The 13,601-nt window shown below is 38.9% G+C and overlaps 1 protein-coding gene and 1 long non-coding RNA gene across 11 annotated transcripts in view; one reads left to right on the top strand and one right to left on the bottom strand.

The window, feature by feature from the left end:
- Positions 1–360: 360 nt before the first annotated feature.
- The window catches only part of Mitf (melanocyte inducing transcription factor), a 216,450-nt gene continuing 203,209 nt past the window's right edge, over positions 361–13,601 (bottom strand). For all 9 annotated transcript variants that reach the window (XM_070018953.1, XM_070018947.1, XM_070018944.1 and 6 more), the window contains exons 8-10: positions 13,127–13,202; positions 9,767–9,914; positions 361–3,933 (exon numbers count right to left, since the gene is read on the bottom strand). In XM_070018953.1, the coding sequence (XP_069875054.1) occupies positions 3,532–3,933; positions 9,767–9,914; positions 13,127–13,202 (626 nt within the window). In that variant the 3' untranslated portion in view covers positions 361–3,531. The remainder of the gene's footprint in view (positions 3,934–9,766; positions 9,915–13,126; positions 13,203–13,601) is intronic.
- LOC138824748 (uncharacterized) lies at positions 8,183–10,544 on the top strand. Of its 2 annotated transcripts, none has more exons than XR_011371172.1 (3): positions 8,183–8,518; positions 9,857–10,056; positions 10,388–10,544. It is a non-coding gene; the product is annotated as an uncharacterized lncRNA (long non-coding RNA). The 2 variants fall into 2 exon arrangements; XR_011371173.1 differs by having other exon boundaries at positions 9,755–10,056.

Raw genomic sequence — 13,601 nt, 5'->3', positions numbered from 1 at the left:
CAGGAGGCTGAAATCCAAAAGGCTGGAGTTCAAAGCCATCCTGTTCAGTAAATTCTGTGAGACTCTTATCTCTAACTAACCAGCAAAAAGCAGGAAGCTGTGGCTCAAGTGATAGAGCACTAGCCTTGAACAAAAAAGCTCAGGGACAGTGCCCAGGTACTTTGCTCAAACTCTAAGACTGAAACAAAATGAAACAAAACACCACCACCACCACCACTACCACCACCACAATAAATAGATGAATAAACAAACATGCAATTTGCTATTCATTATATCTAAAGGAAAAATGTGCACTACTTCTTAAAAATAAAGGCAAAACATCATTCAAAATTCATGTGAACTAAATACAACTGGCCACCACCATGTGAAAAACCAAATTCTTTAATGAGGCTATGGAGAACAACAGTTCCATTATTTCATTGGATACATTAATATCAATCCATAATATACAGTGCTATGGACCATACAGAAATTATTGCTGCTTCCAGCAGCCGGTGAGTATTGTTAATATTACAGTACCAAGCGTCCATAAGAGACAGTCATTTGTCATTTTTTATCAAGAAACAGGGTTTGTTATACTGTTAGCAACGTCAACTTTTCCCCAGTGCATTTTTCCAAAGTATTAATAAGTGCATTCCTTTGTGCTTTATTGTGTATCTTTTAACATCCTATGTATCTTATTTGTTCTTATTGCTTTATTGTTTAAAAACAACCAGAAAGAACTTTGTCATCCTCTAGATAAGACCAGGTTGGTTGTACAGTTTGTATTTGGCAAAGTCAGAAAGTTTGGTTTGTTCCATTGCCTTACCTAGAGGCAGGTGAAATATTTTGGTATTTTGGTCACTCCAAAGGGGAGGCCCAACCCTGAGTTACAATTCTGCACCCAGGGATTAGGGGAGAGGTCAGGATCCTTCCCTTGTTAAAAACAAGCTCAAGTCACTGCCTCTTGGCTCAACTAGTCCCTAAATCAAATCCACACACTGTTTGGCAAAAAAGAAATAAATAAAACCACCCCCAAGGTTGCATCCTTCCTGTCCTTGCTCATCTGCCTGGCCCAACAGGTGTCTTTTAAGAGGCTAAAGACAGGAAAGCAGGTGATGGCAAGCTTAGAGGCTGCAAGACTCAGGGCAGTGGTAAAAAAATGCCATACCTTCCTCCACAAAGCTTTCTGAACATACAATTGCTCCACCATAGGTGGAGCATGGGCCATGGGTTAGTCAACTTTGTGAAACTTTGCTCTATTCTTAAAAACCCTTCAAAATCAGCTAAGGAAAACTACCACCATAGTATTGCCATCTTCAACTTGGGTATCCAGTCCCCTCTCCCCCATATAAATATGAAGAGAAAAATAGACAATGCTATGATTGTATCAATGAACACTATGGTACAATTAGCTGTTCATGCAGATTTGCATTTCTAGTCTAGGAAAGAGCTATACAACTAAGGGGGTTGAAAGAATGGGAAGTTATTTTCCCTACCCCCTTAAGTAATAAAGCTATAAAACTGAAAGCATCATCAATGTTGCCAAGGATACTCAATTGCCCGACGTGCATGGGATCTATGCACTTGATTATTTTCACCTAGGCCATCCATTCAGACATCTGACAATCGCTTCTCTCAAGCCCTTTCATCATCCATCACCAATTCACATTTGACATTTAAACACTTAAAAAAAAACCCTCCTGAATAAGGTTTTCTGATGAAAGAAGTTGGCACTCTGTCACTAAAATATATTTCATATTAAAAATATCTGGAGGAAAAATTGGAAGCTCTTATATTGTCTACATAGGCACCATGCTACATGTTCCTTTCACTATGGATACCATCATGTGACTTTCTCTGACTTTATAGTTCAGTCAGTGCTAGGCCAAAAGAGACTACTGCTACGTTTAAGGCACTTCATTCTGAATGGATATGCTTTATGCCACTCACTATTCAATCGTAGGCTGCTGCTGTGAAATCCATCCAACAGCCTGGCTTATAACACTATAAGTTGTCTGTATAACATCTAGGCTTGATATCTGTAACACTACTGTTATTGCATAGGGCTACACAAGTAGATAATGCACCAAAACTAACTTTACATGTCTGCTTGTTAAGAAACTTGTTAACAAGTAACAGTGATTTGCCAATATAGTATTTTTTCTCTCTCTCTTAGGAAAAAAAAAAAAAGATCCAGCAAGTTTGTTGCAATAAATCCCAATTTAAATGGCCATAATGGATGTAGCATCTCTATGGTGGTTATCAGTTTCCAAGAATATTGCTATTTTCATATCCTAAAAATAAATATGTAAGTGTATTTTTTTCTAGAAAGCCTGGTTTAAACCTATTAATACTACATCTTAAGTGTACTGAAAAACAGTATTTGAGTGAGATTGTAATGTACAAAATATTTGCAAAGCTTGCTTTAAATGCAAGACCTTGCAGAAAAGTTTTCTTTCTCGGGTGTACAAAGAATGCAGAAAACCACCAATGAGCTGTAAAAAATATTGAAAACTTGCTATTTTAAGATGCAAATTCTTACAAATTAATACAAACACTGAAAAGAAAGATGATAATAAAGAATCTGTACAAATCAGATGACTGAAACAGAATTTAAAAATAAAAACAGTAAAGCCAATTAGAAATATGCCCAGTTGTCTTATCAAAAAGCAAGAAAAACGAAATTGAAAAAAAAAGGGGAACTTTCAGTGCTCCTCAGTATTTTACTTTGAGAGGACATTCCCTTCCACTTCAAAATAAAATACATCTTATGAAAAAATCGGATCACACTCATTAAAGAAGAGAACTGTGCCTGTACCACATAAAAGGAAGACTGGACCCCAGGTCTAATCTTCAGAGCCTTGGACTAGCTCCTTTCAATTTTGGTTAGTATCAGTTACATATTCTAACCAGACAACCCTCATGAAAATGAGTGATTTTTTTTGTCTTATATAATGTATACTATTTTGTTAAATACTTTGCAATATAAAGACTAAATGATACTAGAATGAATGGCACTGTGTCTTTAAGGCAGTACCAATGAATCAATACATTTATAAACTGGAAAAAGGTTAGTATGGGCGTCTTGTCCTCTTTTTCTTCTTCTCCTTTTTCTTCTTTATGTTTTTATGGAGGGGTGGGAGTGGGGGGGCTGCTTTACATTCTTTCAATTAAACTTTACATGTAATTGCCAAAGAAGTCACAAGCATAAAAATCTCAAGCCAAGTTTTCCCCTGAATAATAATTTAAAAAAAATGCACACAGATACTTCTTTGATGCAAAAATCCTCTTGCTCAGAAAGCTCCTGTCCGGAGAGTTCGTTTCACAGATACTGCGCACTTTACTGTACAATACTTTGGAGGCATTTGTAGCTGTAAAATAGAATATACAAGTCTGTTTCACAAAAATCTAAAAATAAAATATATCCTGGGCTATTGATAAAGCATGAAAAAAATTCATATTAAAGGAAAATTATCAAGAAAACCCTTTCGGGTTAAGTTATGAAGTCTACTAATGGAGAGAAAAGGAGCTGTCGGAGGGGGTGTGGCGCTAACACGCGTGCTCCGTTTCTTCCATGCTCATACTGCTCCTCCGGCTGCTGGCTTTGGAAGCTCCCGGGGACACGGAGGAGAGGAGCGGGTCGGTCACGCCCACGGGGGAGAGGGTGTCGTCCATCAGGATGTCTTCCAGTTTGGATCCCATCTTTGTGGGGACGCTGTAGGCGGGGTTGCTGTCAGGCCCAGTCCCCAGGCTGCTGTTGAAGGTGATGGTGCCATCGGTGAGATCAAGGGTGGTGGTGCAAGTCAGCTCTGCCTGGTGCTGCAGGAGATCCTGGCTGCAGTTCTCCAGAACTGGTTCTTGCTTGATGATCCGATTCACCAAATCAGGAGAGCAGAGGCCGGTGGACGGAATTAGGGAAAGTCCGTGGGCTCGAGCCTGCATTTCCAGCTCCTGCAAGAGAAGTCGAAGTCAGACAGTGCAATAGGTAAAGCGCAAACGAGTGTTAGGGCCCTGAAACTGTTCTATTCGTGGTGGGTGGGCATATGTTGGTAGATGTTTGCCCAAACCCACAGAACGCACAGTGCCGAGAGGAATATAAATTAAGGATGGGAGAGGATAATGAATGTCATGGCAGGCTCATCACTTCTCAGAAATATGCCACTCTGGTGGGGGAAGGCTGGTAAAGGGGGAGCCAGGCATGCGTGGAAGGGGGTAAGGGTGAATGTGGGAACTGTGGGGCTTTCACTCAGAGCTACTAGGAAACTAAGTCTAATTCCTTAAAAAAAAAAACGATTAAAATTAGACAGAGGGACAGCAATAAATTCTTAAAGTGGGCTTGTGTTGCTTTTGAACATTAATGAACTCTATTCTTTCCCAAGTACAGTGTCAACACAACTGGTAGCTTTTTAGGTATATAGGTCTTATGTATTAAAAATAGAGACTCCCACATGTTCAAAATGAGGATAAGCTGCTATAAACACGAGTGTGCAGGTATCTAATACACTGATTTACACTTTTTTGGCTTTATGTCTGAGAGTGTGGCACAGGATCATCTGGTAGTCCTACTGTTAAGTTTCCTGAGGAACTTCCATACTGATTTCCATAGTGGCCTGAGTAATTTACATCCCTACCAAGAGTGTAGACAAGGTACCCTTTCCTCTGCAACGTCATTAGCATTTGTTATATGTTTTCTGGATGCTGATCTTCTTTTCAATGTGAAACAATGTGCTACACACACACACACACACACACACACACACACACACGAAGTATTTAGCCATGAAGGATGCTTTTTGCAGAAAAATGAATAGAACTGGATATAATCATGCTGAGTGAGACAATACATACTCAGAATGACATATGTCACATGTTTTCATATGTAAAATCTAGATCTAAAATAAAAATAATGATGATAATAATAATAATACATTCATGAATGCAAAACAACAGCTCTTAGGAGGCAAGAAAGACATCAAATGTGAGGAATGGGACAGGATGTAGGGTCAATATTCTAGAATACTCTAGAATATATATAGAAATAGCTAAGTGAAACCCACCAAACACTATTAAAAGAAGAAAAGGGATAGATTTAATATTTATTTCCTTTTTTTTGGTAATTCTGCCTTCTTTATTTCACGTGTGTATCTTCAGAAGGGCAGGAGGATGCAGAACTTGAGGGTAAAGGGTGAAAACGTGCAGCCGTGGCTCACTGGACACTGATGAAAGTGAATTATACGACTGGTGGGTAGAGGCAGGAGGGAAGGACTGGGAGAGAATGAGGGAACAGAAGACTCTGTATGAAAGGAAATGTACTCATTACTGACTCATGTAATTGTAATCTCACTATATATCACCTTTATAATAAAATAAATTAATTTTAAAAATGAAAGAAAATAGGTGAATTTGATTAAAGTACATTATATAATGTAATATATTACATCATCTATATAAAATGTAATATAAGACAATATATTACAAAGATGTCCCTTTGTAATAAAAATTTTAAATGAGGATTAGCCAACAATAGGAAGAAAAAGAAAAGAAACTGAACTGTATATTTTCTTGTCTTTTTTTTTTTTTTTTTGTACTAGGGATTGAACCCAGGACATTGTACTTGCTAGGCAAGCACTTTGCCACTGAACTACATCCCAGCACACAATAAAAGAAATTTAAATGCAAGCTAATAATAGACAAATATTTAGTAAATAGTAACATAATTTCATGGTCCCTAAGCTGTGTACTGAGGTACTGACCTGAAGATACTCAAAGATTTAAGAGAAGATGAACGGACAGAGAGAGGATGGGTGACTGTATCATAATATTCAATGCACACATGTGGAAATGGTACCAGGTAACTCGAGGGCCAGGTGAGGTTGGGAGAGATGGTGAAGAATAACCAAAGGGTTAACACTGACCAAGAATGCTTTGTAATCATAAACGAAAACGTTGAACTGAAACCTTTCTGTACAACTACTTCAAGATAATACTAAAACATGAAAGATTTCCTGAGGATGTACTGCATACTTTTCAGCTACATCACTGCTTGCTTTGCGGGGGGGAGGGGGAACAGGTGCTACGGCTAGGACCACAGGAGCATCTGCATGCAGGAGGAGACAAGGTTCATTGTACGTAATCTGGAATACAGCCTATCTGCATTACTCAGTGTGGTGCCCCGCAGGGACACAAATCGCATTCACAGCTACTGTACTTACTTAAAAAATAAAATAAAATCTAAAACGTTCTTTTTTCTTCCAGGTTTTATGCTTTACTTCCCCCTCACCCCCCAAATAGCTACTAAGCTGTGAAGGCCTAAATGTTCTGTAAGTTATTCAGAACGAAGTAAAATAATGTTTCTTTTGGTCTATGAGGGGTACAATGACAAAAAAAATCACTAAAACTCTAGGGCTATCCAGAAGTAAAGTTTGGTGGGTGATGGCAAAACTTGTACATGGTAACACAACAACTGAAGCTTCAGTTTATCCTATCTCAACCTGGGCAAGGGAAATGGTTTTCTAAAAAAATTCAACAAATTAGTTCTCATGCATAAAGAGACTGGTTCCCTCCTACACTTCCTGCACATTCCTTCTTATCAGGGGCTAAACGGTGCCTTCCCACATTTTGTTGTTGAAGTGCTAGCCTCCAATACATGGCGATGTGATTTTATTGAGAGACTGCACCCTTAAAGAGGTGAATTATAAGGTTGCACTGGTTGATCTAACCCAACAAGACAAGAGTGGTGTCATAAGAAGAAAAGGTGTGCCACACACTCAGAGCAGGCCATGAAGACCGGGGAGAAGGTGGTTCTTTGCCAGCCGAGCAAAGGCCTCAGAAACAACAAACTCGCCTACACCTTGACTAGAGCTTCCAGCGTCCAGAATGATGAGCCCACCCCTTTCTGCCGTTTCAACTACCCAGTCAGTGGCACTTTGAAGCAACAGCTCTGGCTGATGGGTATATTTTCTAATTATCTAGGTGGCTCTTAGGACTTCATTTCAACACTCATTCAAAGTAAGTTCTTCCCCCTTTTCTTTTCTGTGTATCCCTAGACACCCCTACGATGAAACATGGGGACGCAACTGATCCCTAAGAAGCACTGGGGCTCTTTATTGTCAATCAATCCAAATTTGTGATGCAATAACATACAAAAATCTGGTATACATATGTATCAAGTCCTCTGGACTTACTAGAGAAGAACTGTCCTCATGATGGCCTCTTAGCCTTTGCCCACAAACCTAGAAATGAGGGTGGCCTTGAAAGTCATGCATGTTCCCTTACACAAGCTCCAGAAAAAAGAGTCTCTCCAGACATCATTTTAAACCCCTGGGCTGTTTAATAAAATGACAGTTCCTCTGATAATAGGGCTTCATGCTCCTTCTTCTGTGACAATTTCTGTATGCATCACTTAGATTGAAAATGAAATAAAGCCCTTAGGCCCAAGCTGACAACAGGGGCTCTTGTAATGACCCCCCAACAAGCTAATAGCAACAGTACCTCTACACACTCAGATTGTCTTTTTGAAAAACAAACAAACCTACTCCAATCCTCTGCTGTTTACTGAAAAATGTCGGCTGAGTAAAGCAGATATTTCCAAGCGAGGTAAATCTGTAGCATTCTACCTCTACTGCCCCAAAGAGCCCTGCTAATAATTAACAGTGTTTTCTCCACTATGCAGGCATCCTAAGGCAGCTTCACAGCTCACAGTCATGAGAAACAACCAAGACATCATCACTGTGGAATTTCCAGTATGCACATTTCACAATATTCTTCTTTCACAGGAGTATACGTGCTTGCGAACTTGAACTAAAAGCAAATCAAACTTCTCTTTTAAATCTACTTCTTACATTCCAATACTTGCATAAGAAAAATAACACATTAGCATAAACTGTATTTACAAATAGGTATATAACAAGTACCAGAGATTAAATAAATGCCTACGGCTACCTATGGAAGAGCTGAAACTTGTAACAAACAAGAAAAGCCAAAAATAAAAGGGGGTGGGGAAATGATTTCTCCTCTTCATTACTTCATCACTGAGATTCTAACAGCATCCCTACATTTGAACCACCTTCCACCTTCCAGCCCCATGGCTGAGGATTGCCTCAGCTGTGAATGGAAGATGTAGTTCTGTGGAACACTGGGAGGCCTGGAAACCATTATTGTGAATGAAGTGCTCTATTCAGTAAGTTCAGCATCCAGGATGAACACCACTAGGAGAAACATGATGGGGTCTAAGGTGTCAAGCTTTGTACAGCTGTTCCATTAAATAACTGTGAATAGTGACATTGAGAATTTGAGAGGCAACCCCGGTGCTACAGTAAATCTATAAAAGGAGGTCCATCTATTCAAGAAGATAGGGTCGTTGACTCTTACGGGTTGGTCAAAGGCTGCAAGTGACCTAAAACTAGGCTTGTATGGCACTCTGATCAATGGCAGAGTCGGCCCTTGACAACAACTTCAGAGGTGCTTGTATCCTGAAATGCAGCAGGAGAAGCCAAGTACTAAGAGCCAATTTTCTAAAGGGCTCCTCTGTATACTGGTGAGTATGTGGTAGTGAGTAGCTGGTAGAATAACAGGCGAATTAACACTATTTAATATTTCTCTCTCCAAAAGCGGACAGTTTGAGTGAAATGTATATATGGCATAAATGCACTACCTATGGCTAACTCCAATAGCTATATCCTGTTTTCCCTAAAAACATGGGTTTGACTGTTCCTTATTGCCTACGAATACTAAACATCTTCTATCTAACATGTATTGTCAATGTTCATTATAGTATGTTCTACAAAGTCAATGCAAACACTGAATTAGTGAACATAGAATCATTGCCCCTGTCGGGGAGGGGAGATCTAGGGAACAGGATCACCTAGTCACAATATTTTCATCAACTGATCACACATAGCTTTGGTTTATGCATATATACATATATATTTCTGTTCTAAGATACCTTTTGACATATGCTATAGAATCATGAATACTGAGCACAAAGCCAATAGAATTGTAACCCCTGCTTGACTGAAGCTTATCTAACACCTGTGTTTTCTCTGTAAGGCACAACATAGTCCTCTTGCCCTTAGCAACAATAGATAACACTTGAAACCATCTCATTTTAAGCACAAAAAATGTCCCAGCTACTTCAGAGGTAGAGATCTAGAGGATTATGGTCTGAGGCTACCCCCGGCCAAAAGTAAGAATCCATCTCAACATCATCTCAAGCCGGTACACGACTGTCATCCGAGCGACACAGGAAGCATAGGTAGGAGGAGTTTGGTTCCAGGCTGGTCCTGGACCAAAAAAGCACAAGACCTTATCTGAAAAATAACTAAAGGACAAAAGGGTTAAGTATGGCTTAAGTGACAGTACACCTGCCAAGGAAGTGCGAGGCTAACGTTGCCAAAAAATAAACTAAACATAAAAATAACTGATGTGAGAAACATAATACTTAATAGGCCAACTTGTTTATAGTATGACAGCTGCAAGGAGGGCAGGCCACCATGTTCAGGCAGAGTTGCTGACCTCTACTGTAAATGAGCAGAATAGGCTACTCAAATTTGTCACTCTGCACCTGTGTACAAACCACTTCGGAAAGTAACACCAGTGTTGATTTGGGAGCGACCAATACATTTTTTTACAAGCAAGCAATGCCACAAACACAGACTCTCCAAACAGTAAGGGTATCCTACATAGGATTATATAAGCCAACTCCCTTATGGCTCATTATCTTCTTCCTCCTCCCATCCTGCCGTCAGTAATCTACTGTATTATTAATACACAGCATGGCAGGTACCTGTATTCTGAGCAACAAGTGTCGGTTGGCATGTTCCAGCTTCTTCTGTCGGTTCTCAAGTTCTTTTGCACGTTGCTGTTCTCGTTGCAGCTTTCGGATATAGTCCACGGATGCCTTTAAAATGGTTCCCTTGTTCCAGCGCATGTCCCTGGGACAAAGAAAAAAAAAAGACAAAAAGAAATGGAAGGACCTTTTGAGGATTTGAGACATAGTGAAAAGTCAGTATTCAAAACATTCCAGTCCTTCAGCTCTAACCAATAAATGCTTACAGATCCTGCCTGCCACTGGGTGTAAGTTCCCATACTTGATCCACCTGAGTACCTGAACAGGAGGGAAGGGCGCTGTGGGAAAGAGGGATCTCAAGACAGTCTCTCTTGTCCCACATCACAAAACTTATATAAGATGGAAAAAACCAAGACTTACATTCCATCCTGTTGACTACAAATCAGTATCCCTAAACACTATGTTGAATAGGAAAAAGGTTGCTAGGACAATAAAAGTTTATTCACTTAAGACAGAATAAGCTATGGAAGAAAAAAGTCCTGTGAGATCCCACTGCTTGACTGTGAGATGTTTAGCATGTACTGCCAAGCCTCTAATCTCTCTCTGTATCCATTTCAGCCTCTACAAAATGATGCCACACTTGTATGAGCAATGTCATAGATGTGTTATTGGAGCCAAGAGACATCTTATATGAATATACTGTGAAAAATCTACACCATAATTCAGGCACTGTGTTAAATGCTCCATACAATAATTAAAAATTAAAATAACTGTCTACAGCACTTACTAAGTTGCCACATAAACTTTGAAGTGTTTTATAACTCAGGTAATAATAACATCATCATTGTGTAGGTACTGATACGATTATCCTTTACTAACTAGGAACTAAGTACCTTCAGATATGTTATAAGAGAGTTGTCATCTAGCTAGCCAGAGCTTTGTGCTTCTCAGTTCTTAATCAGTAAGTGCTGCTATGTGCTATATGTAAGAAAGCTAAGACCCCCCCCCATGAAAATGTAAGTGACAGCTCTTTAAAAATTTTTAGAGCACTCCCCCCAAAAAAGAATTATATTTATGTATATTTCTATACTACTTGGAATTAATATGAGCTCTTTTACAGACAATACCCATTGTGATGATGATGATGATAACATAATGACAAAAACCATCTGATGTATGGAGAATTATTGAGCTTGTCACCTACAACTGCTAAAAGCAGATCAGTGGCATCATAGAACCATGGACCATTGAAATAAGTCACCTAGTAACAGATCCTCACATGGGTTATCCTAGAACAAAACCTAAGTTCCCCCAGGAGGACAACATCAATCCCCCAGAGAATTCCTAGTGTGAGTCCCTGGGGTCTGAGCACCAAGATGGCAAGCTAGGGAGGTGTCCTGAGCTATCCAGTGTATGTACAGAAACCTAACATTCAGGGCTAAATTCAAAGTAACGAAAACTTCAGCAGCCAGAGAGAAACATATTTATAATGAACAATGCTTTGCCTGGGCCTCTAGAATTGGAAAAACTACAATTAGAACTTCTAAGCCAAGTAGCCATTTGGATTTTAAGGTTTGGTTATCTTAGGGTTTAACCTCTACGTGAGAGACCTAGTCAGTCACAATTCTGGGCTTAAGGAAAGGGCTTTCTACGTAATAAGAGAAACCGTTTTTGTCATACAGAAGTATATAGAGGTCTCCCATATATGAAATTAACTAAAGCATACTTGCTGTGGGACGGCAAGGCATAAGGGTGGAGATATGAATCAGACAGAATGAGCCCTCACAAAAGGCACATTCTGGAATCCCAGTGTGGGAAAACTACCGTCCAGATTATACTGTTTCATCTTAGAACAAGGCCTCCAGAGGGAGATCATTATCAGTTCAGATTATAAACACCTAAGTAATCTCATACAATGAGGAAAGAAGATATGCAAATACTGGCTTTCTCTGCAGCCCCATAATTTTATAATATGTTACCAAAGAGAATCACAGGCCACCGTTTAAAAGAATATGCTAAAAAGTGGAAGCTGATAAAGAACAGGAAAATGGGAATTCAATTTCAACTATCATGCAAGACTGGCCATAGGAAATGAAGGTCACGGCCCTTTAGTAGGATAAATTTGTGCTGCACAACTGAGAATTTCAGTGTTTTCAGTTGGAAAATGCCTTTCCTTGGAACCTAGGAAAGCCAAATGTTGAAGATGAAAATTGTGCTGGCACATTCATCAAATCACTTCACAATAGGTAATGGTTTTATTTTATTTTGTTACAAATTCCCTGACAATAATGGGAATAGCAAATTTAATAAGCCTTGCATGAATAATGCTTGATTTCATCTTTACCTTTTATTAGGAGCTTAAAGGTCATATTCACAGGCTAATTTCAGAAAAATGCCTGTGGGGGCCATTAAAATACATATATCCTCTTAGCCCCCTACTTCAAATGGGCCAAATTCTAATGGATAAAAATTGTATATTTGTTGTTCTATTTGCTGACGATGCAAGTAGTTTTAAGGTGGTACAGAAGACTTGAGAAAATTATCTTTATTGCCATTATCTCTGAGAGGGGAGGTAGAGAGAAATGAAAGGCTGAAACTCCAATTAGCTGACTTGTGTTTAATAAATTAAATTAAATTTTACTCTTTTATTTTTCCAGATTGTTAAAACATACAAAGAGTATGCAAAATTTTATTTTTTTTTAAAATTTGACCTTTTGTCTTTTTTGAATATTGTTGAATTTACAAGTTTTCAGGGGCTGGGAAGGTGGCTCAGTGGTAGAGTGCTTGCCTTGCATGCCTGAGGCCCTGGGTTCGATTCCTCAGCACCACATAAGCAAAAAGAAAAAAGCCAGAAATGGCACTGTGGCTCAAGTAGTAGAGTGCTAGCCTTGAGCTGAAGAGCTGAGGGACAGCACCCAGGCCCAGAGTTCAGACCCCACAACCGGACCTCCCCCCCCAAAAAATAAATAAAAATAAAAATTTTCAGTTTCTGCTCATCAGTGCCTATTTAGAGATACTGAAATAAGCCTAAGAGCACACTATCTACAAATTGTTTTAACAGTTCTTGAGAATTAACAGTTTTTAAGAGAATTTTTTTCCAGTGGAATTCATTTTCTAAAGATTCTTGAATTTCAGAAAGACCAGTTCCTTATACTCAAAGCCAATCAGTCGCCTCAGTATAAAGTCTTAAAATTTACTTTGGTGAAATTAATGCAAAGAAAGATGTAAGTAGTATTTCAAAAACCAAAGGAAAAGGGGGCAGGGACTTTTTCAATTTTTGTTAATATTTTTCAACAACTGGGGAAATACAAAGGTCTGAAAAATATATGGGACAGATTAACATGCAATAGTACTCACGGATCATTTGACTTGGGAATCAAAGTACCTAGTTCTTTAATGCGGTCATTTATGTTAAATCTTCTTCTTCGTTCAACTTCAGGAAAAGAGCACAGGAAAGGTCTATTAGTAACAGTACCACGTATGCATTTAGCACATCTCATTAAAGGTATGTTCACATTAACTTCACCAGGTCAGGACAATGTAAACTTCAACCTAGCTTCCCCTGTCCTTAGCATTTTTTTTTCCTTTATATTGTGGCTAATGCACAAAGAAACAACAAAAAAAAAAACAACCAAAAAACAAAAAAACAAGAGCTACCTTTGTATAGGACTGCAGCATTTATAAAGCCCTTAGATACATGATTTCTCACCTGATGCTATAACAACCCAGGGACCTCAAGTATAAATGATAAAACAATCATTAGCAATAAGAGAATTAACAGAACTCAAACTTAACACTAGAGAATAGCAGAGCTTAGCAAACTTGATGCAGA

This window comes from Dipodomys merriami, unplaced genomic scaffold (genome assembly GCF_024711535.1).
Source record: "Dipodomys merriami isolate MVZ:Mamm:240054 unplaced genomic scaffold, mDipMer1.0.p SCAF_13, whole genome shotgun sequence".
In the NCBI taxonomy this organism is placed as follows: domain Eukaryota; kingdom Metazoa; phylum Chordata; class Mammalia; order Rodentia; family Heteromyidae; genus Dipodomys; species Dipodomys merriami.
Note: the sequence above shows the minus strand (reverse complement) of the source record. Positions and strands in the feature narration are given on the sequence as shown.